Source organism: Stenella coeruleoalba (assembly GCF_951394435.1).
Source record: "Stenella coeruleoalba genome assembly, chromosome: 13".
Lineage (NCBI taxonomy): Eukaryota > Metazoa > Chordata > Mammalia > Artiodactyla > Delphinidae > Stenella > Stenella coeruleoalba.
The window spans coordinates 54,801,795-54,824,631 of NC_137159.1; the positions used below are offsets into that span (position 1 = coordinate 54,801,795).

The 22,837-nt window shown below is 50.9% G+C and overlaps 2 protein-coding genes across 4 annotated transcripts in view; one reads left to right on the forward strand and one right to left on the reverse strand.

The window, feature by feature from the left end:
* Nucleotides 1-961: 961 nt before the first annotated feature.
* Nucleotides 962-18,784, reverse strand: ABCG8 (ATP binding cassette subfamily G member 8; the record flags this gene model as incomplete). 2 transcript variants are annotated; one of them, XM_079940800.1, is made up of 13 exons in its annotated part: nucleotides 962-1,274; nucleotides 1,361-1,488; nucleotides 2,463-2,730; nucleotides 3,406-3,482; nucleotides 3,910-4,109; nucleotides 4,991-5,074; nucleotides 5,163-5,325; nucleotides 7,582-7,851; nucleotides 7,942-8,074; nucleotides 8,539-8,777; nucleotides 12,320-12,470; nucleotides 14,056-14,157; nucleotides 18,722-18,784. In XM_079940800.1, 13 exons carry the CDS (start codon nucleotides 18,782-18,784, stop codon nucleotides 1,137-1,139), a joined length of 2,016 nt encoding a protein of 671 aa, XP_079796926.1. In that variant the 3' UTR covers nucleotides 962-1,136. The 2 variants fall into 2 exon arrangements, with proteins under 2 accessions (XP_079796926.1, XP_079796925.1); XM_079940799.1 differs by lacking the exon at nucleotides 18,722-18,784 and having other exon boundaries at nucleotides 14,056-14,618.
* A 249-nt stretch (nucleotides 18,785-19,033) lies between these two features.
* ABCG5 (ATP binding cassette subfamily G member 5) overlaps nucleotides 19,034-22,837 on the forward strand; it is a 32,955-nt gene continuing 29,151 nt past the window's right edge. For both annotated transcript variants that reach the window (XM_079940135.1, XM_079940134.1), the window contains exons 1-2: nucleotides 19,034-19,309; nucleotides 19,994-20,115. In XM_079940135.1, the coding sequence (XP_079796261.1) occupies nucleotides 19,164-19,309; nucleotides 19,994-20,115 (268 nt within the window). In that variant the 5' untranslated portion in view covers nucleotides 19,034-19,163. The remainder of the gene's footprint in view (nucleotides 19,310-19,993; nucleotides 20,116-22,837) is intronic.

Below are 22,837 nucleotides of genomic sequence, written 5' to 3' on the forward strand. Positions count from 1 at the left end.
GCCCAGCGACCGCACTCAAAGTAGCAAGGGCCTAGGAAACCCATGGAGGACATTCACTCTTTGCCTCTTAAACATCCACCTTCCCCCTTCTTTTGGTTCCAGACTCTGGTTTTCCTTTGGGGATCATTCCCTGCCTGCTTTCTGTGCACCTGTTTTGGGTCAGCTTGTCCTCAAGGCTCAGGCATGAAGCATGTGACCTGGGCCTGCTCCATCCCGTACTGAGCCACTGTGGAAGGTTCCAGGTTGGTTCTGAGACTCAGCCAGGGCCAGTGAGATGCAACTGTAAGAGTCCTGGCTGAGCTGGCACAGTGTCTATAAACCTCTTCATCTTCTGGAGCCTTCCTTGGCTTCCAAGCCTCACAGTGGCTCAGACTTGCCTTCTGCCCACTAACTCCTAAAGGCCTCGAAGGCTTTTCTGACCCCACATGACTCCACCACATAGTAGCCCTGTGACCTTACTTAGCAGACAATTACTCTGTGCCTCTCTTTCTTCATCTATAAAACAGGATACTGTCCACCACAAAGGGTTGTTTTAACAGAGAAATTAATGACGTGATCCAAATAAATAAAGTGTTTTGCCCTGAACCTGGTGTGGAGCAATTGCTCAGTAAATATTTAATTGTTCAGTTTGGCTTTTGGAGCCCATTACCTCACCCAGAAAGAAGGGATGGTACCTCGCTGGTATGTTTTAGGTCCTTTTCTATACTGAGAATGGCTCAACAGAGTTTGAGGACCCTGGAAGATGAAGCCAAATATTCCACTAACTATTATGTTGTTGTTTCCGCATAGCCTAACTACTCGATTCATACCTAATTTGCTCCTGTCTTGTATTAGTTGCCTATGCAAATACATATCAAAAGGAAATAAATTAGCGACACTGTAGGTGTCCCCAAGTATGGTTTTCACATTCCCAGTAAATCGCAAGCTCTGGCCGGGGATCAGAAATATCTTTCGACTGTCTTTATTCTACTGCCATCCTGTGGCCAGCCTGTGCCACTGCAGCACTGTGGACAGGATGTAGCTGAGCTTTGTGTTCTCACGGTCCTCTTTGTGCCTGGGAAGGGTCTCCTTGGGAGAAAGTGCAGTGGAAGGGCCTTCTCGAGTCCCCCACCGGCGGGCAGGAGTCTGGGCGTGAATCACCAGTCCTGACTTGACTTCTGTTTGATGAACTTTAAGGACATATAGTACAGGACCATGAAGCCACCACTGATGCCTATGATGAAGAGGTAGATGGCGTAGAGAGGGTATGAGCCCAGGCCCATGGCATTGAGGATCTGGGGACAAGAGACATCAGTGAGCTCATTAAGAACATGCTCAGACGGCTGCCATCTCTTTAGCGTCCAAAGCCTTGGCTCCTTACCATGTCTCCCGGGATAGGGATGGTGATGTTGCCAGCTGCCAGGTGATACGTGTGCCCACCAAACTGGATCTGCATCAGCCCTTCAAAACACCATCGGAGGAAGGACATCTTGGAAATCCACGCGGGCACTGGAGGCGGTGAGAGTCACATTACTCACACAGTCTAATCATCTGCTCCCTGGGAAGTAAGCCTGGAGAGTGGCCATGGTGGCTCTGACCCAAGGACAGCAAGTCCCCTGAGGGAGCAAGGAGGGGTGGGGGTGAGAACAAAAGGGTGAACGGGCAGAGGGGAAGCTCGGGACATGGACTGGGGCAGAGGGACCTAGTGGCTGCAGGATCACCGCACGTTTGACCCATAATAACCCCAGAGAGTGTCAGGTGTCAGGTGTCCAGCATGTGCTCAGCTTCACACAGCTTACGGACGGGGGAGACTCAGCAGCCCCAAGCCAGAGATTACTGAGTCTGCACCCTGACCCTGCGGAGGCATCACGGTTCAGGGAGGAGGAGGAGGAAGGAACCCTGATCGCACAGGACAGGAAAGGCCTGTGGATGGGAGCGGGTGGCATTCCTATAGAGAAGGGATGCACAGGCTCCATCGTGAGAGCATGGAGTGTCCTGGGGGCTTCAGAATAGCTGGGGGAGGCAGCAGGGAATGAGCAGCCCCAGGAACACTCGGGGAAAGCAGTGGCTGGATCTGCACCTTAGGAAGCTCGCGCTGCATGGATGAGGGTTGAGAGGGGACATGGAGGAACCAGGGTCACAGATACCGGCCTATCACAGTGGCCCACGATGGGCTGATGGGGCCAGGGTTGGGGGGTAAGGCAAGAGGACACTTCAGAAAGACACAGGAGGCAGAACTGACTTGGCTCACTGGTGACGTGGAGGGTGAGGGAGAGTCAAGGGTGGGCCCTGGGTGTCAGCCGGGCTGTATGAGAAGGTGTCATCTGCACCACGCCCCACTCCCCCTGTGTGGAGCCACTCCCTTGGCACCTGCTCCCAGAAGTCGGACCTAAGGGTTGAGCTCTCATCTCCAGGGGAAAGCAGGCCAATCCAGCCACAGAAGGCCTCAAGAAGCTTGACCAGGTGAGGGGAGCAGGCCTCACCTGTCCACAGGTTGTCCAAGCTTATCATGAAGCCCCCAGTGAGGTAGAAGGAGTTGTAGAGAGCGTTGCCGAAGAAGGAGGACATGTGGAAGGTGGGGAACAGGGCGGCGGTGGCCATGGCCATGGTTCTGCAGCAGAAGACCACCAGCCACACCAGCAGGAAGTGCAGCAGGAAGGGCTCGGGGCCCGGGCGCAGGTTGGCCAGCCAGTAGGTAGGCATCCCATAGATGATGATGTAGATACAGTGCTCGGGAAGCTCCCCTAGGATCTGCGAAGGACAGACCTTGCAAGGATGTGGAGCCAATGCCTTCATCTGCTACTGTTCTTTAAATGTTCAAAAGTAGCAGCCCCCAGTGACACCAACCTTCCCTCCTGGTGGTTTGATCGGGGTTGCAGCACGGAGGGCTGGTGGGCGTGGGTGTGTGGGACTCTCAAGCATGAGCTCACTGCTGGCTTCCCCCTGCAGATGTCATGTGCTCCCTCTGGGGCAGTTCAGAGCTCCTAAGACCTGGTTTCAAGTCCCCACCCTGCCTGCCCAGACCTGATAGCTGTGTGGCCTTGAGACAGCCACATAACCTCTCTGAGCCTCTGCTTCCTTGAAATGAGGACAGTCACACCTGCTTGACCCACTTCCCAGGGTTGTGGGAAGTGGTGAGACTGGAGAGGTGAAGTATGCTAGGTGTTTCCCACCTCTTCTTTGTTAGGTTTCTGAGGACCAGAAAAACGTCATTCCTGGTCCATAGTCCTGGCCTTGTAGTAAATGTTTAAACAATATCAAGTCTCTGAAACTCCCCAGAGCAACGTGGCATTTGTAACCACAGATGATGCATGGCCCCACAGTTCAGCAAAACGCTTCCCTGTAACTTCTGTACAACGTGGAGCAGCTTTTTCTGCTCCTCCTCCTACCCAGGGTGGCCACTCACTCTCAGGCCTGACCAGTCACCTTGGCAAAGAAATACGGCTCCGCAGTGTACAGCCCATCTTCTAGTTCATAGTAAAGCAGCGCCCTCTCTGAGTGACCTAGAAAGGGGAGAAAAGGAGAATGAAAAAGTGAAATTAATTTACAGTGTCTCTGTTTCTGAGTCTCTCTTAGTACAATTAAAAATAGTTTTACTGCCTCAATGTCATGTATTTTTTTTAAAAAACAGGCAATTTTAGATCCTAATTTAGATGTTTGTAATTCTGTGAGTTCTGCATTGCTGTCAGTATAACTCCTGCCAGGACAGGAATGCCTCAGACTCCTTGGTAATTTGTTCTCATTTGCATACTAATACTAATGTTCGAACTTGAAAAACAACCATCATCTTTTATTTCACAGTCAGGGTGAAATTATTCAGTAAACCCGTCTTCTCCAGGAGCTCAGAGGAACTCAGGCCGGCCCTGGACCAGCTCATTGCATGGCTGACGCTGCTCCAGGTGTGGGTCATGGAGAGCAGGCCACACTCACATTTGGCAATGACATCCAGGATCACGTTGAAAGGGACGAGAGCTCCGATCATGAACAAGACGGCCACCGTGTCCATGAAGGAGAGCTTGACGGCTCCATGGCCATAGTAGAGGAACCCGATGATCAGGGACATCAAGCAGGCCTCTGCCCCGTGGATGAGGAGGGCTGGCAGGTCTCGGAAGTCATTGGAAATCTGACGACTTAAAAAACAGAATAAAGATGTGCCAAGGGACAATAGGCACCAGCACTGTGACCTTGGCAATGTCCTTGAATCTCCGTAAGGCTCATTTTTCTCCTCTGTACAGTGGGGAGGGCAGTGCCCACCTCACAGTTACTGTGAGGGATCAAACGAGAAAATCGATGAACGCATCTGTCTCACAGTAGGTACTCAGTCAATGATTGTGACTTTTATCACCACTGTATCACCTTGCTATTTTATTTAAAGAGTTATCCCGAGGAAATAACCAATCAAGAGCGTAAAGGTGTATGTACAAGGATGTTTGTCATAGAGTTACTTGTAATAGCAAATGACTGAAGGTAATCTGACCATCAATATGGACTTAATGGGTAAATGAATTACGGCTAGATTTGGAAACCCTGAGGAAGACCTAACCAGATGAGAGGCAGAGGCGCTATTCTAAGGCGGGGGGGGGGGAAAAGGTTACGGAACAACACGTGTGATCCCATTTATGTATTAAAATGGTTATGTGCATGGAAACATCTTAGACTCACACCAAACACTCAGGTCTGGTTTTCTCTGAGGGCCGGTGGATCAAGGAACCTTCCCTTTCTACTTGAGAGTCTCCTGTGTCAACTGAATTTTTCATAGTCATTCTGGGTGATTTCTACGAGCATCTGGCTATCAAGGAAATTTTGATTTTGTTTAAATAATCAAAGTAAGAGGAATGCTCTGTAGCACATGGAGGGCTGGTGCTGGTTTTTTTCAAATGATTCTGCCTCTTCAAATTCAAATTCCTCTTTCAAATTCACTTTAGATCCAAAGGGCTTAATTTGATACAACAAAGACTTTTGGGGAGTGTGTGTGTGTGTGTGTGTGTGTGTGTGATGAAATGGCAATTACCGGATCAGCGTGTCAAACTGCTGTAGGGGGCCAGGCAGCTTAGTGGGAGGCTGTAAGGGGTTGGTGTCCCTCGGGGAAGCTGGGCTGTCAGGAGACAGAGAGTGTCATGGGGGCTTGGGGGCGGCCACCTTTTGCAGGGCGCTCTTCACGCAGGGCCACCTGGCTGCCTTACCTCTGCACGTAAGTGCCCACACCCTGCTCCCTTGACTCCACTGTCCACAGAAAGTCATCGAAGCCACGTATTCTTTCTTGAAACAAGGCTGCAAGGGACTGAGCCTTCTCCCTGGTGGCCACTTCCTGCTCTTGGCTTCGCCTGTCGATGCTGGTCAAGTCCACTGTAAGCAGAGGGCGACCCGGGCCCCGCAGGTGCTCACAGCCCATGACACTGGTCAGCCCCCGGGGCCCCCGGGACATGATCCCCACCTTCTGAGAGTGGACCATGAAGTGACGGTCAGAGCAGAGAGAGGCAGAGAGCTGCCCAGGACTGTCCCCGATGTCTACAGAGAGCCTTCCTCGGGAGAAGGGCCAGTGAACACTGGCACTGGTCCCACCAAGCAGGCTTATTATGGGGACATCCCCAGGACAGAGAAGGAGGCTTTGGGCTTTTGGAGCCCAAGGCCACAGCACAGTTATGCCCTGGCTCTAACTCCAGCCGTCCAAGAAGCTTGTGATGAAGACTCAGCCTCCCGGGCGTGCCCACCATGGGGAGAAGGCGGGCTGGCCACGGGGAGGCTGAGCAGTCTGGCTCCCAGCAGCTCTAGTTCTCAATGCAAATTAGTCATTTTGGCTTCCCAAGCAGCCTGCCCAAAAGGGAAGAATGTTTTGGCTGGAGGGTGCCAGGGTCTGGCCAAATATTAAGTGTAATTCTCAGTGCCCCGGGAGGAGGGAGCCAGCACGACCAGCTGGAGAACAGGCTGGGCCGCACGCACCTCCATGTCACCCCCGCTGGTAGCACCTGGTAGCCCCAGACCACAGCCCTCCTCTCCCGGGGCCCCTGAAATGCCAGAAGGGCACACCCGCCAGTCACAGCCAGGGCCTTCCTAGGCCTCTCCTCCCTCCATCCCTCCCTTGGTCAGGGGATCCCTCTTAACCTCTCTGCCCCTTCCCTCCTCCCATTTTCATGACGCATCTCAAGGCGGGATAACGTCTCGGAGAGGCCTTGTAAACCATGAAAGGTCCCTTCAGTGTGTGGGGCCCTAGCTTCAAACGCCAGATTCTCTGCCAGACCGTGGGGCCCGGATCCGTGAGGGCTATCTGCCCCAGGGTTTGTGGGCAAGAGCTCCCCCCGCCACCCAAAAATGATAATAATATAAAATTAAGAAAAAGAAAATTTGTTTTTTCAGATCTGGGCACCTGACTTCTGGTAACTTCTCTCTAGGGCTACAGCATATTGTTCCCAAAGGCCAGGCTGGCAGGTGCCCTCTACCCCCTTATCTGGGGGTGACCGGCCAGAGGATGACACACTGGCAGGAAGCCAAACTGGCACGTGGGCACAGGGAGGGAGGGTGACCTCTAGGTGAGTTCACACAGTGGCAGTGAGTGCAGAGCGCGAGGGCTGGTGGGCCAGAGAGAGTGGCCTGTCCTCCTAGGGGAGAGTTGGAGGGTAGATGCCGGGAGGAAGGTGTGGGCAGCAGGGCCTGGAGTCTGGGAGGGGCTGGGCTGGGAGGTGGGAGGCCCAGTTCTGCCGCCTGATTATAAGGACTCCAGTTTTCTCATCTATAAGGACGAAGATGACCGTGGCCTGGCAGGGCTGTGAGGGTCAAAGGGACACCCTCTGGTGCTTGGCACCTGTGGGCACAGTGTCTGCCCTCAAGGAGCTGGTCCTTGTCATCATGTTTACTGGGGAGGCCCTTGCTACACCAGGCCATCCTGGGAGGAAGGCTGGGCTCCAGGTGACCTATGTTTGGGACAAGCCCCAGCTGCTGCTTCCCCAGCCCTGGTACAACCACGCAGCCTGTCCGGCAGCCACAGCATTCCTCAGCACTCAGGATCCAGGCACCTGCTTTCAGGGTGGGCACCTGGAAAGGCAACTGTCCCCACAAGAATTGAGGGCCATATGCTGAGGCCTCAGGACCCCAAGCAGAAAGGCATCTCTGGTGCTGACCGCAATTTTCATACCTAGAGATTCATTGGCCAAGACCACCAAAAAGCCCTGAGCTGGCCTGGGCCCTGGGTCCCCCTCCACCACCCAGAGCCTCTGGGCTCCCTGCCTTTGTGGGGGAACCAGGGCACGGCTTTAAGATTTCCTGGTGGTTTCCGACCTCTAATATCCTGTTTCCCTACAGAATCTGAATGAAGACCACAGTTCCAGAAATGGATCCAAACTCTCTTGGATTATATCTCCTCCGGTTTGGAGCTCTCCGAAGGTTCTTATCTGTCATGCACACAAGGGTGGCTATGTCAGAAGCTGCTTTCTTCAGGCCCCCATTCCTAGCATTTGATGCTTGGCAAGCTGAAGCCTGTAATACACCCCATCTGCCCCCCATCTCCATGCTCGGTCCTGTTCTCCTGAAGCTTCTGAGAGTTTCTCTCCTGGCAGGGTTCGGGGTGTAGGGGAGCCCTGTTCCTTGCCTCTGGCCTGGCTGGCTCACCATAGTAGTCGGCAGGGTTGCTGTAGCGGGGACAGGGGTGGCCGGCTGCCGTGAAATACTGGACCATGTGCTCGGCTGCCCCCAAGTAGATGGTGGTCCCAGACGTCATCAGGAGGACCAAATCAAACAGCCTGAAGATGTCGGAGCGAGGCTGGTGGATGGAGAGGAGCACCAGCCTGTTGCCTTTGGCCAGCCTGGACAGGGTTTTCACCAGGTTGTGGGCCGTGAAGCTGTCGAGCCCAGAGGTGGGTTCGTCCAGGATGAGGATTCCTTCCCAACAAAGAGAAGCCTGGTTAAGGGGCAGGGCTCCGGCTGGACCGGATTAAGCCAGGCGGGCGGTGCAGGCCCCTCCTGCCTCACCTGGGTTCCACAGCAGCTGCACTGCGATACTGACTCTGCGCCGCTCGCCCCCGGACACGCCCCGCACGTAGGAGTTACCCATGAGCGTGTTGGCGCATTGGCGCAGCCGCAGCTCCGCGATCACGTCATCCACCTGGGAGGCAGGGGCCTGCGGGTTTAGGAGGGCTGCGCCGGCCTGCTCGCGGCCTGGCCTGTGGCGACCCACAGTGGAAAGACGCCTGGGTTTACGGCGCCAGCCTTCATTTCCCCGATTCAACGTTTGTTCCCTGATTCTTTCCACACATCCAGAGCAGCTCCCACGTGCCGAGCACAGCACCACTTACTGGGAACGTGGCCATGCCCCGGCTTTCTGCCCGCACGGAGAACCGGAAAACAAGTGAGCAAATATTCATCACACATTTGGGGCTGAGATGGGACTTTCAAGGAAAACGGGGGATGGAGGGGCAGGGCTGAGCGCACGGTGGACGTTTCGGACGGACAGATGGTGAGCTGGGTCGCTCAAACTTGACCTGTGGCCGGACCCTGAGGCAGGAAGTGAGGGACGGGGAGGGGAAGGGTGTTTTGGCTCCTTGGGGGTCACTGGGGTCTGTTAGTTACCCTTTTGTCACGCTGGGCCTGGGAGAAGTCTCTGGGCAGGCGCAGCTGGGCAACAAAAGCCAGGGTCTCGCGGACGGTCAAGTTGGGGAGCAGCTGATCGTGCTGTCGCACGTGGGCCACGCACTTCCTGACCAGCTGGGGCGTGCTGCGCTGCCCGTTGATCCAGATTTGGCCTGACTTAATCTTGCCGCCGTGGCCTCGCCCGGTGATCACATCCAGCAAAGAGGCTCTCCCACAGCCTGAGAAGCCACCAGAAGTATCCCTGAGAGCGGAGCTTCTGTGGGGGCCAGCCTGGAAGCCACTGCCGCCTGTGCGCTCTCCAGACTGCTCTGTCCTTGCAGATGTAACCAGCCCTCAGGGAAGGTGGCACAGCTCTCAGACCTGCCTAGGGCAGCCAACTTGAACATTCTGGGGGGTGCGGGGTGTTCAGGCCACGTCGGCCTGTGGCTGCGTGACAGAAGGCTAGAGTCCTAGTTGCCGCATGACTGCCTGTGCCTGGAGCGATGCCCCCCCCTCCTCCAAGCAAGGCTGGTGTTAATTGCACTGTGAAGCTTAACTACTTTTGCCTGGCAAACATGCCGGCAACATTTCATCATTCAAACATCATTTGGCTCAGAAGCTGGCATTGTGGGAAGAACTAATTTTGGAGAATTAATAGGGTGTCTTTTAAAAATGCAAAATTGGAACGTATTTTCAGAAAGGGAGAAAAACAGAGAAGTAATAAATGTGGAAATGATTTTAAAACGACAGTACAGTGTGCCTATGGGTTCTGAATTTCTCTACACCCTCTGCACTCATTTTTCTCAGTAGTACCTTCCACTCTTAAAAAAAAAAGGATCCATGACACGCAAATTAACACCATCCACTTCTGAATGACATAGTGATTGCTATCAATTTGGAGAAGTAAGTGTCAGATTGGATCAGCTTCCATGAGATTCCACGAGACTCTTTCTCTGGCAGCCATTTGAACTGTAAATGCAGATAGGGTTCAGGCTCTGAGAAGGCCTTCTTGCAAAGGTGCTGGGAATAGCGCAGTCCAATTCCCCCAGGTGGGGTTTTGGTTTCCTTACTGCAAACTCCTTTTGGAGGGCGAATTTTTCAAGTAGTTTTAAACAGGGAAAACTCCAATACACAGTGTAACAGCGCTTCCTTACCACAAGTCCAGGCCTTCCGCAGGCAGCCCCCTGCCCCCAGTGCAACAAACAAAGTTCCAGAGGCCTTCCCGGTGATCCGGCTGCTTACCTACTGGAGGTTCTCAGGGTGGAAGGGGACCTGTACGCTGCCTCCTGGGTGTACCTCATTCAAGGTCCCTGAGAACTTAGGTGGCACAAAATAGCCAGGAGAGAAACCAGAGGGGAGGGCTCTGGCCCTGCTCCTGGCTCAGCCTCGGACATCATAGGGTCCAGGCTCTGGGAGCGCAGGGGACTTTGCTAACATTTACAGGGACCTTAGGATTCCCAGTCAGGGAGCAGGGTGACTACATTTCCTAAACAAAACCGTGGGAGGTGTGGGCAGCCTTTCCAGGGGAGGTTGCCAAGTATATTTGGGGAGATCCTCCGTGAACCAGGAGAAAACACCCACAGGCATTCAAGACCCTTATAAAATGGCTGGAATCTCCAAATCAGTAAATTAATTCGCCTTTGGCACTACTGCTGATTCTATAGAAGAAGCTAAAATGCCTGGGGGGCTGTTTTAATTAATTTCACTTTACTGTTATAATTTTGGTGCGCGGAGTATTGATCACAGGTGGTATAATTGGTAAACCTTTCTAAGAAATCATTTAAATAATTTCAGCCAAGTAAACCTGCAGCTAAACCACACTGAGCCTAGAGTCGAAAGTTCTGGAGATGCTCAGTGTGATTCCTGCTTGGCCTCTCCCCACTGCCCTTTTCTTCAGCCGCAAATCAGGGTTGCTAACAGCTGCAGGACTGTGTGTGGCCAGGATTAACAATCATGACTCTCAGCTTTGTGGAAGTGCCTAGTAAGGCCCGTATGCCCCCTCGACTCTCAGTTCATGAGGAAAAGCAGGTATAACCAGAAAAGCCACCAGGTGTTACAGACAAAACCAAAATTGGCCTGTGAAGTTTCCACATTTTTCTCGTTTAGATCCGAATTGCAGGGGCAGGACCAGAAGTTGGCGGGATTTGATCTGTGGGAGTTGTTTCGGTTACAAAGTGCATTTGCACACATCGTCGCATTTGATCTTCGGTTAGACAATAACAGAACTTTTCCGCATCAGAAGACTAAAGACTAAAATGGTCAAAAAGTTGGGTAATCTCTACTTCTGGAAATGATTAATTGAAAGGTATAAAGTGCTCCCTCTAACACTGTGTAAGGGAGAAATGCCTTGATCTGTGTTTAAAAAGAAAGAAAGAAAGAAACAGCAAACCCCAAATGGAGTCACCTGTCCTAAGCCCCACACCACCGGACTGAGACTTAATACCTAACTTAATTACAGTTTCAATCTCTCCCGGGAGTGGAATCTTAAACCAGCCCATCTGACATTACCTGGTAAGCACTGACGGACCCCTACTGTCCCCCAAAGGAAGGTGACCTTGCCTAAAACAATCAGCCCTTTGCTAGAATAACTTCCTTGTCCTCCCTCCTTCTGCCTATAAAAGTCTTTCATTTTGTACAGCTCTCCAGTGCTACTTTCTGTCTGCCAGTTGGATTGCTGCCCAATTCATGACTCGTTGAATAAAGTCAGTAAGATCTTTAAAATTTAATCAGTTGAATTTGTTTCATCATCTGAGAACCAGGAAACCAGAGTTCTAGTTCTTGCTCTGCATTAAATGTATGTCCTTAGACATCATTCCTCTTTTCTAAACTTTGGTCTTCTCATCTGTCAGATGAAGGGGGAGTGGTATGGGGCAGGAAGATACTCTAGCAATATTGAGAACTAGGTAGTTTGAAAACCCTCCTCTAAAGATGCTTCCAGGCTGGTCAGGAGAAAGAAAGGTAGAATACAGTGCAAGGGAAAGAACTCTGTTCTCCAAGCCCCCTTCCAGTTCTGGCATTCTACACTTTTAAGTTTGGCCTGCAGAAGTGACTTTTTTTTTTTTTTTTTTTTTTTTTTTTTTTTGCGGTACGCAGGCCTCTCACTGTTGTGGCCTCTCCCGTTGCGGAGCACAGGCTCCGGATGCGCAGGCTCAGCGGCCATGGCTCATGGGCCTAGCTGCTCCGCGGCATGTGGGATCTTCCCGGACCGGGGCACGAACCCGTGTCCCCTGCATCGGCAGGCAGACTCTCAACCACTGCGCCACCAGGGAAGCCCAGAAGTGACTTTTTGAAGCACTCCAAAAATCTGGATCTTTGCAGATGGTTGAAGGTTGAGCTAAGACTTGGGGTATCTGAGAAGTGAATTGTGGCAGAGGCTGTGCCTACCCACTGTTTGACCAAAACAGGGATCTGATTCAGGGGGAGCAATCAATGAGTGCTTCCTGTGGTGGAGGAGTACCCTGGAAAGAATATTCAATTCCAAAGCTGCATGATGCTTTTGGAAAGGCCTTACCTTGATATTAATGAAGGACCAAAACTCTGACTGTAGCTGTAAGAGGCCCACTCATGATTCATAAGGGCAGTGACTGCCTGAGAGCAAGTAAATGGAGGAGCTGAGATTTGAACCCAGCTGTCAGACCCAGAACTTGTGCTCTTATCACTCTGCTATATTATTCTACTGGTCAGCAAAGCGTTCTGTAAAGAGCATCTGTTTGTTTGAGGGACCACTCTGCATCCCAGGAGAGAGAGAACCCATTGCCCAGCTATTTGCCCTTATTGGTACCTGAGCTCCCTATGACGGCCAGCATCTGTCCACTCCTCACTTTGAAGCTCAGATTCTGAATGCCTAGCTCACAAGAGTCCTTGTGAGATGTCCAGGGCATCCTGAAGTGAGACAGCTGCTTAAACCAAGGCACCTGGGAGGCTATGTCCACCTGTGGGGAGACATGAAAAGGTTCCTCAGAGAGCTTCACTTCTGTTCAGCTCCCTCCAGGAGACATCCTCCTGCTGATGCACAACAGGACTGAGGGGTCCCCCACTCAGGTTCTACCAAACATGGAGGTGGACCCCACCATGCTGAGAACCTGAAGCTGCCATTTCCAAGTCTGAAGAGAAGACTTGGGAAGCATGTGTAATAGCAGAACAGAAATAAATACAAACATGGAGGGACTTCCTTGGTGGCCCAGTGGTTAAGAATCCTCCTGCCAATGCAGGGGACATGGGTTCGATCCCTGGTCTGGGAAGATCCCACATGCCGCCCAGAGCAGCAAAGCCCGTGAGCCACAACTACTGAGCCTGCATTCTAGAGCCCGCAAGCCACAACTACGGAAGCCCGCACACCTAGAGCCCATGCGCTGCAACAAGAAAAGCCACCGCAGTGAGAAGCCCGCGCACCACAACAAAGAGTAGCCCCTGCTCGCCGCAACTAGAGAAAGCCTGCGTGCAGCAACAAAGACCCAATGCAGCCTAAAAAAAAATACACAACATAAAAAAATTTAAAAAAAAACACAACGTGGAGCAAAACAATGTTTTTATTTAATAGTAATTTACTAATAACTTACCGGGCATTTACTGTGTGCAAGGCATTGTATTCATCTGCTTATTATATCCATTATCATTCAGTCCTCATTGCAAACCTACTATAACGTATGTACTGTTATAATCCCTGTTTACAGATGAGGCTCAGAGCAGTGAAGTAGCTTGCTCAAGTTCACACAGCTAGTAAGTGGCAGAGCAGAGAAAGGTTATGGTGGGGCTTGTCAGCTTGTTCTAACTCACTTCCCCAGGAAGCCAGACTTGGGCCTCTGAGGTTTACCACCCCAGGTCTCAGCATGTTCTGCCTGGGCCACCTCGTATCTGGCCCTGGGGAGGCATGGGAAATAGGGGTCCTAGAATCTGACCAGGAGATTCCTGACAGCCTCTGAAAGGGCAGCAGTCCTTGCACTCTGATATTTTATTAGCTCCAGGGAAGTACATTTTACAAAAAGAAAAAATATATACACACACACACACACACACACATATGTGTATATATGTATGTAAAACTGATGAGATCTGAATAAAGTCTGTAGTTTGGTTAATCGTATTATATCATGGTTAATTTCTTAGTTTTGATCACTGTGCTACGGGTAAGCAAGATGTTAAAATTAGGGGAGGGTGGGCAAAGTGTATATGGGAACTCTGCACTGTTTTTGCAACTTTTTCAAAAGTCTAAAATTATTTCAAAATATAAAGTTAAAAATGAGTTTTAGAGATTTTCCCCCACGGGCTCACATGGTTGGCTTTATGTTTTAACAAAGGTCTCATTGTCTTTTTCATGTCTGTCAACCCCCAGCTCCAATATGTGTAGTTGACGGACGTCTCCGTGGTGCTTGCAGCCAAAACGTGAGGTATCACTGTGGCCTGGACTCCGTCCTTAGGGCAGAGGGCCCCCAGCTGGGTTCACCCTTCCCTTCCACTTGGGGAATTGTTTGGCCCTCCCTGCCTGCTCCTCCCACCTGCACTCAGGTGTGCCTCTACCTGGTAGCTGAGATCTCGGACCTCCAAGGTATTGGACTGGCCACTGTAGGTGAAGTACAGGCTGTTGTCACTTTCAGAGGAGAACACGCTGTCCTGGAGGCCCTGCCGGGAGACATGACAGGTGAGGGGCTCCTTCAGAAGGAGGAGGACATAGGAGAAAACAGAGAGAGGAGACCCAGAGAGGTGAGAGCAGGAGCTAGCGTGGGTGAGCTCCGAGTGGACAAGAGATGGATTTGCAGGAGGAACCCAAGGGCTCTGAGAAAACAGGAGCATCCATGAGGGCAGGGCTCCGCTTCCCTGCAGAGAGAGCTTTGGGGCTTCCCTCCAGCACAGCCTCTGGCCCCAGAGAAGCTCAACCGCAGGCTGCTGGAAGCTGAACGCAGATCTCTCTTGGAAGAGACCCAGACCCTGGACTGGAGAGAGCTTCGTGAGCCTCTGTGCTCAGAGAAGACCTGGGCTGGGGGCTGGCCTTTAACTCTCTCTTCCCTGCATCTGGCTTAGTATCTCCTGATGCCAAACAGACTTTCCATACCCAGCATGTGAGAGGAAGACCGCTGTCAACAAGCTAGTGCTCGGTACTTGTGAAGACACTACCATTAGAGGAGTTGCATCTTATCTTGGTAACGATTTTTCACAACAAAGCTCTTCAAAATGCTGTTGGGAGATTTTAGAGGAAGTCCCTGTCATCACCATCGTTGTCATCCTCCTCCTCATCACCATCTTGTTGCTGTTTTTGGAGTGCTGCTTTATTTGAATGTACATCAAACAAATCAATGCTTCATGGTATCAGCTGATAACTTCGAATGATATTAACCATCTGCAGATCTGAGTTCCTTCTGTTTTATTAATTCAATCATTTAAATCACTGAGGCCCAAGCAAGGAAGAACCTGCCTCATAAGATTTCTGTTATTTTTTTTTAACATATTCAATTTTTCTTTCATTGCAGCAGTGCAGGGGAAAGTACACATTCATTAATAAGTTCCTGTTGATAAGTTCCTGTTGATTCCGATCTCCCCTCAGAGCTGCCATTCCCCCACTGATGTGTTCCTTCAATCAATCAATCAAGCATCCAACAAATACTTATGGGGGCCCACATCATGCTTTAGTCTTGAGTTTGGGGTGTGACTGTGAAAAGAACAGTCTTTGAGAAGCTTAGATTTCAGTGGATGAGACAGGTGATGAGGATGGAGCAAGACAGGCAGACGTAGAGGCAGGCTGACCTTGAGCACCCAATCAGGCTATATTTTCACTGTCTCCACAGCGTCCGTGTGCTTTATGTGGCAACAACATGGCTTGTGACTTCTGTGAAAATAACATCCAGCAGTCTTTGTCAAAGCATCCCTGCAATGTTGGAGGTAAAAGGTCCTTGAAAAGGACATTGAGACCAATGGAAGTGGAGGGAAGTAAATCCGGGGGACAGTCTGCTGCAGGCTCACTGTGAGGAGCCCCCAGAGTTCTGGGAGAGTGTGGAAACAGCAGACCGTAGCTCCTTACTTTGTTTAATGTTTAAACTAGTACAGTAAAGATCCTATATTATATAGAAAAACATAGGAAAGATCAACAGCTAAGTCAGCAGAAGGACTGTCTTTGGGGTATAGGAAGGGTTACAGGAGGGAAGGGTCCACGGTGGGTAGGGGGAGTGGATGGGCTTCAAAGCTATTGGTAATTTGTGATGGGTATGGGAGTTCACCATTCTTGTTTTTGTTTTTGTTTTTTGGCGGTACATGGGCCTCTCACTGTTGTGGCCTCTCCCGTTGCGGAGCACAGGCTCCGGACGCGCAGGCTCAGCGGCCATGGCTCATGGGTCCAGCCGCTCCGCGGCATGGGATCTTCTCAGACCAGGGCACGAGCCCGCGTCCCCTGCATCGGCAGGCGGACTCTCAACCACTGCGCCACCAGGGAAGCCCTAGTTCACCATTCTTTAAACTGCTTTGTCTGAAATATTTCAAAATATGTTGTCAAGTTGAGAGAGTGTGTCCTTGAGGAGAAGTCCAGAGTTCCGCTCTCACCTCGACCCCCAGCTGCAGGAGGCGAGAGGGTCACGCCCTCAGAGATGGAGAATGAAGCTGGTGGGGAGGTCATGGGTAGCTCTGGATTCCGGCGGGTCAGCCCTGCAGCCCTGCCCCTCAGTCACCACCTGCACAACGGGCATTCCCACTGCCTAGTTTTCCTATTGTATTTGCTTAAACCATCAGAAAGTCTGTCCATTGCTGAGAGACTCATTTGGGCTAACATGCATCCTGCTTGTTTGTTCTTAAAAGGTAAATATCTGCAGGAGGAACATTAGTCAATTGTAGAAGGTATGAATTAGCTCAGAATTTGCTTCTGCAACAAACAGCTGGGCCAGAATCTCCCCAGGTTAGATTTGGAGGTAGAGGTGCTGCTGAGAAAGGAGGGCTGGACACTTTGGAGTCTGGAGCAGTGTGTGGTGGTGACCTTAAGCCTAGAGGCTTCTACTCTCCAGGTGGGAGCTTGGAGGAGGTGGAGGATGCTGGGGCCCTGGGGAAAGAGGTGTCAGATGGGAAGACAGATGAAAGAAAGGAGAGAGGTGCATGCTCCCTGCTCCTGGGCTAAGTCGGCAGGCGCAGGCCAGCCAGGGGCCCCGGCCACCAGCAAGGGCCTGTGCTATCCAGAGCTGCGTAGAACACTCAACTTTCAGAAGAAGAGAATTCGTGGCTAGGCTGGGGACCACCTCTGTTCCATTTTGAAATATTTTCCTTGGCTCCCAGGAAGGATTTGTTAGAGGCTTCCTGAGGTTTTGACAAACTCTCTGTATTTTTCAAATGCTTAAATATCTGTTCAGCTGACATCTTAATCAGTATGACTGTCAGAACATCACTTGAATTTCTGACAGGTGACACCCAGAAAAGCAAAAGCAGGTTTATTTGTAGGTAACCAGCTCGGCTGCTGCTGGGCTACATTGTAATTTCTCCTTGTATTAACTTCTGATCAGATTCCTGAGTCAGGAGCATAGAGAAGGAAACTCGGGGAGCGCAGAACCCAAGTTCCTTGCTCTGAGATGAGGAACCCGTGCCCTGGAAAAGTAGTGTCATGCTGAGGACTCCACACACAGGCCTCAGTCCCTCTTGTCCTCTTCTGGACGGGCTTTTGCCCACAGACTGAAGAGCCTATGGGCCGAGGGCGCCTGCCATTCTACGTACCTGCGACCCCAGAATTCCCTGTGCAGGTGGCCACAAGCCCACTCCCAGGGCTGCATGAACTTCGTCTCAGGCCTATCCTCCTGGGCACCCCAGGCCAGAGGGGCATTTGTTTGTGGAGGGTATGGATGGAATGTGGGTGGGCAGGATGGGGTGACCACGTAGGGGTGTGTGTGGTCATGTGTGGCGTTGGGTGTGGGCAGATAAGGGAGACAGGCTGTGGCTTGGGCTGGAAGCCACAAATCCTAGAATTTTTCAATTTACACCTGGCCTTGCACATTGTGAAGAAGGTATGTCAAGCTAAGGGGATTAAAAACTATTTTATTTAATAGCTTTTAACTTGACTGGTAACTTTTAAATATCTAGACATAGGGTACATAGCCCTCAGCCTCTTATTCCAGGCTCCATAAATGTTAGGGGCAAACTGTCGCTTGGCACCTTGAATAACGGGAGTGGAGAAAAGGCAATTGGAAATGGCAGGGCCCGCACACATTCCTGGATGTCAGATTCGGGCAGTTCTTTGCATCCCAAGCGGTGGTGGCTGAATTGTCAGACCTTCTAGAAAGTGTCCCCAAAGCCACGGGGGACTTTGTCTCCTGTTCAGGCTGAGAGCAAGCACTGCAGCCACGGCTCTTAGGAATCCTTTCCCGGCAGGGTCGGCCCCGGGGGGTGTTCCCAGAGCACAGCTTGTCACCTGCTGTGTCTGCAGAGCTGACTGGGAGTGGTGGGTTCCCGAGCCCTGGCTGAAGTCAGGTCCTAGCCACTCAAGGCCAGTCCAGGTGGCCTGTGGCCCTTCATGTCTTTCTGTCCCCACCCCTCAGCCCACCCACAGCCAGAGAAGACAGATGGGACAGTGGCATGAGGTGGGCGTGGAAGGTGGGCATCTGCTTCCTTTCTGTCTTCTGATTTCACTTCTTGCTTCAAACCCCACCCACATCCTGATTTCAGTCAAAGGCCATTTTTCAGGCAAACATTTCTCATGTAAAATGACGGCGGAGACCCTGTACCTCTTGGCCCCCTCGCGTCGTGTATTCCTTCCAGCTCTCTCCGGGATCTTACGACCGCCTGCTGTATTTGGAGCATAAATTCTGATGTTCCCACAGAGTCCTCTGCCATCCTGTCTCATCAGTTTGCTGCCACTGAGGCTCTGAACTTGACAGCCACACGGACAGAGGAGACACTGCAACATCCCCGCGAGGTGCGAGCGCATTTCCGTGATGGAGTCTCATTTGGAAAGAAGCCAGATCGGCTCAGGTCGCAAACAAGAACATCATTTCCCTGTAGGAGCACGTCTTAGGACAGGAAGGGACCTCAGAGGCCCCCCACCAACCCCTGGCCCCTGAGTCTGCTCCCCTCAGCCTTCTGATGCCCAGGAAGTGGAGTCCTGCTGTCACGTCCTCGCTCTGCTTGTGGTCCTGCTGGTGACTTAGGACCGAAAGTTCCTGAGGGAGAGAAAGGTCCAATGTGCCCCCTCCCACCAGGACTGTGGTGACTCCCCATCACTCACCGAGTCATCCTGGGGAGCAGCCCTGTCCCCCAGCCCTGTCTCCTGTGGGGCCTCCTCAGCCATGGGGCCCAGTGGTGTCTGCGCCTGTCTCTGCAGCTTCCTTTGGACTTAACCACTGCCGGCCAGGGCCAATGTTCTCTGTCTCCCAGAGCTAGGCAACCTCTGGTCTGGCTCCCAGCATTCCTCTCTGGCCAGCCCTGCCACAAACACGGGCTGTGTGCTCTGCCCGCTGCCGAGATAACACGCAGACACACTCTGGCTAAAGGTACATCAGATAATGGCATCCACGGCCAAAGCCCAGGCCCGCCACGGGGAAGGCCTGAGGAGGGGCTCCAGGGCCAGGTGAGGGGCAGGCGGGACTGTCTGCCTCTGGCTCCTCGGCTGAAGCCGCCCCAGGGAGGGTCAGGCGAGAGAATTCCCCTGTCTCTGCGGCCCGTTAGCCATGAGTGAACTCCACTTTTTGACCCCTGCGGGGTCCTCGGAACTCCAGGTAAACAGAAGCTCTCAGTGCTCCCTAGAGGAGGTTCCTGCAGCTGCTTCTAAGCCTCGACACAGCCTGGGCATTCTCCATGCCTCCTACAGTGTCAGGTAAGGCCAGTGCCTCTTTCATCTGCTGGGAGCTTTGAGCTGTGGTCAGGGACAGGCATGGCCTGAGGTGAGTGGGCCTCCCTGCCCTCTGCTGGCTTTCCTCACTAAGGGGGGGCATGCATGGAGGCTTGGGCTCCTTCTCTAGTGGGTGGAGGTAGAGAGAGGAGAGGGGAAGGGCTGCCAGAGGGAAGTGAGGGGCCATGGTGAACAGCCCCTCTGTCCACAGCAGGACTGGAAGCTATGACAAACGACAGATGCAGCAACTGTGCTCTGCCCCCCTCCCCTGCTTTATGCCCCTTCCCCCCGTGTCTCCCTTGTTGATGGCCTTCCCTACTTGGATGGCGAGCGCTTGGGGAACGGGGGTGCTGGGAGCATGAGGTGTAATGAAACCGGGTGAAGGAACGCAGCGTCAACCGAAGGAATTAACAGTGTCCTGTTTGCCATCTGCCAGCCAGCCAGAGAGAGCTGGTGTTCAGAGCAGCTGCTAGACAGGTGCTTTATAGAGATGATCTTCTGTCACTACCTGCCAGGGTCTACAGAGGAGGACACTGAGGCTAAAACACACTTAGGAGCCTGTCCAGAGACAACCTGGGCTGGGCAGAGCTGGGATCGGTGCTGGGGGACAAGGGGCTGGACCCTTCCAGAACCCCATGCTGCCTTTCCCTCACGGGGTTTCCTTTAAAGCCAGCGCGTGGGGCCCTGGTGGGACATCGCGTCTCGTCGACAGAAGTGGACCAGGCAGATCCTCAAGGATGTCTCCTTGTACGTCGAGAGTGGGCAGATCATGTGCATCTTGGGGAGCTCAGGTAAGCTGGGGGGGGTCCCCTAAATCCTCCACGAGGACTCGAAAGAGTCTGTGGCTTGATTTGAACACCACATTGAGGAAACAGGTTCACGTTGTACCAAGGAGGCCACAGGTCTGATATTAGAATGAAATCTGATGGCCTGTGTGACTGTGAATAGAACCTGGTGCTAACGTGTAATCTTTAGGAAGATCCTTGAAAAAAACGAAGTCCTGCCGAACATGTAAGTTAATTCATATTTCAGTTTGGAAAGCACCTAACACAGTGCCTGGCATATAGGGGTGCTCAGTAAACACAATTTTCCTGCCTGGAGATGGGAAAAGGAATTAAATAAGCACAAAGATGCCCATTTATCCCCATATTCATTGGTCTTTTAAAAATTATGATATGTTTCAAACACACAGGCAAGATAGAGAGTAAATAAAGAATGTTCGTGTCTTAACCTCTGCTTTATCAAATCTTAACATTATACCGTATTTACTTAAGATCCTTTTTTGTTTTTTTAAAGGAGTTAAATATCACAGATTCCACTGAGGCTATCTATGTGCCCGTTTCCCACCTCATTCTTCCCCTCCTGTTTCCCTGCATCAGCAAGTCATTGCTGGGGAGGGTGGAGCCTCCGGGGAGGCAGCCCCTTGAGGCTGGGGCAATGCCCTGTGAAGGTCACAGCTGAGGATGCACAGCTATGGGGGGATGGGTGCATTGGCCCTGAAGAGGGAATGAATCTGTGTGGCACATCACAGGGTCCACTACACTAGGCTATCCTGCACGTTTTAAGGTTGAAAGATTCGGACAAATTGGCTTCCCAGGAGCCTCTTGATGGAGTTCTTGCTTGCCAATTGTTGACACTTCCTGCCAGTCTTCACTTGCATTGCTCTCTTTAACAGAGGTGTGCAATGTAAGTCTGTGATAAAAGTTCAGCATGGTTAGCCTCTTTCGACCTGGGGAGTTAAATCCACAGCCACTCCCCTGCTGCAGTGGGGGGACAGCTGGATGGTAACAGTAGTGTTGTTAAGATGAAATGAAAAGGAATTCACTGGCGAGAATGGTTACACTTCCCTGAGATTTCCTTTTTTTTTTTTTTTTCCTATTTTGGCTACGCCACGCGGCTTGCGGGATCTTAGTTCCCTGATCAGGGATTGAACCTGGGCCCAGGGAAGTCCCTCCTTTTATTTTCTTTGTACAATTTTTAACCATTTCTAATTGTATGCATGTACCATAACATCCAGGGTCATCCTAATTTTCCTTTTGGTAATTATACTTCTTTAAAAAGAAAAGCTGAGTTATTCCTATAATAATGTGTCACTTGTTTCCTTCCTTGTGTAGGATAAAAAAGGGTGGCATGCAGCACAACAAGGAATTGAACCCACTTCTCAGAAGTGTGTCCCACAGGCCAATGTACATCTTCATGCACATCTCAGCAGAACAGTGGGTGGAGCCCCCTGTTCTAGGGCCTCATGGGCTGGTGTCTGATGATACCTTATCATGCTTTTATGACTGTCCATCCTTTTATACTGAACATGAATTCAAGGTAGACTGCAAGTTCCCTGAGGGTGGGAGCTTGGTCTTTTTTTTTTTTTCCTGCTGTATCCTCAACAGTTAGGAGAGGGCTGGCCACATCGTTGGTGCTTAATAAGTATTTGCTGAATAAATGATTAAGCAAATGAATTAATTCTATGAATTACTCTTAGTTTTTCAGAAAATAACATGATTTCATTGGTGTCTCATCTAAAGCAGTATTGTTTATCAAATCTTTACTAGTGAGGCAAAAGATGACTTAGGTGTTCAAAGTCTCACTAGAGAATGGTCTGCATAATGTAAGCCTGTCTACAGTCAACCAACACTCCAGGGGAAGGTAATTTTATTTGACTCATTATTTTTGATCATTTAGGACCTAGACTCTAGGCTGCATGCTCCCTTGCAGAAGACTGTTTAGTTACAGGTGATTTCTGTCCATTTAGAGAGGATAAACCCAAAGGTCAGTTTTATGGCCCTGTAGGGCGTTAACCCTTTTTTCCTTTTTTTTTTAATTGAGGTAAAATATACATAATGTAAAATTTGCCATCTTAACTATTTAATTTATTTTTTATTGAAGTATAGTTTATTTATAACGTGTTTCAAGTGTACAGCAAAGTGATTCAGTTATATATATGTTCTTTTTCAGATTCTTTTTCATTATAGGTTATTATAAGATATTGAATATAGTTCCCTGTGCTATACAGTAGGTCCTTGTTGTTTATTTTATCTACTTTATTATTTTTTTTGGCCACGCCATGAGGCATGCAGAGTCTTAGTTAGCTGATCAGGGTTCGACCCTGTACCCCCTGCAGTGGAAGCGTGGAGTCTTAACCACTGGACTGCCAGGGAAGTCCCCTTGTTTATTTTATATATAGTGGTGTGTATCTGTTAATCCCAAGCTCCTAATTTATCCCTCCCCCTTTCCCCTTTCCCCTTTCCCCTTTCCCCTTTCCCCTTTCCCCTTTCCCCTTTGGAAACCATAAGTTTGTTTCTATGTCTGTGAGTCTGTTTCTGTTTTGTAAATAAGTTCATTTGTGTCATCTTTTAGATTCCACATATGTGATATCATGATTTTTGTCTTTCTCTGTCCTACTTAGTATGATAGTCTCGAGGTCTGTCCATGTTGCTGCAAATGGCATTATTTCACTCTTTTTTATGGCTGAGTAATATTCCATTATGTCATGTGTGTGTGTGTGTGTGTGTGTGT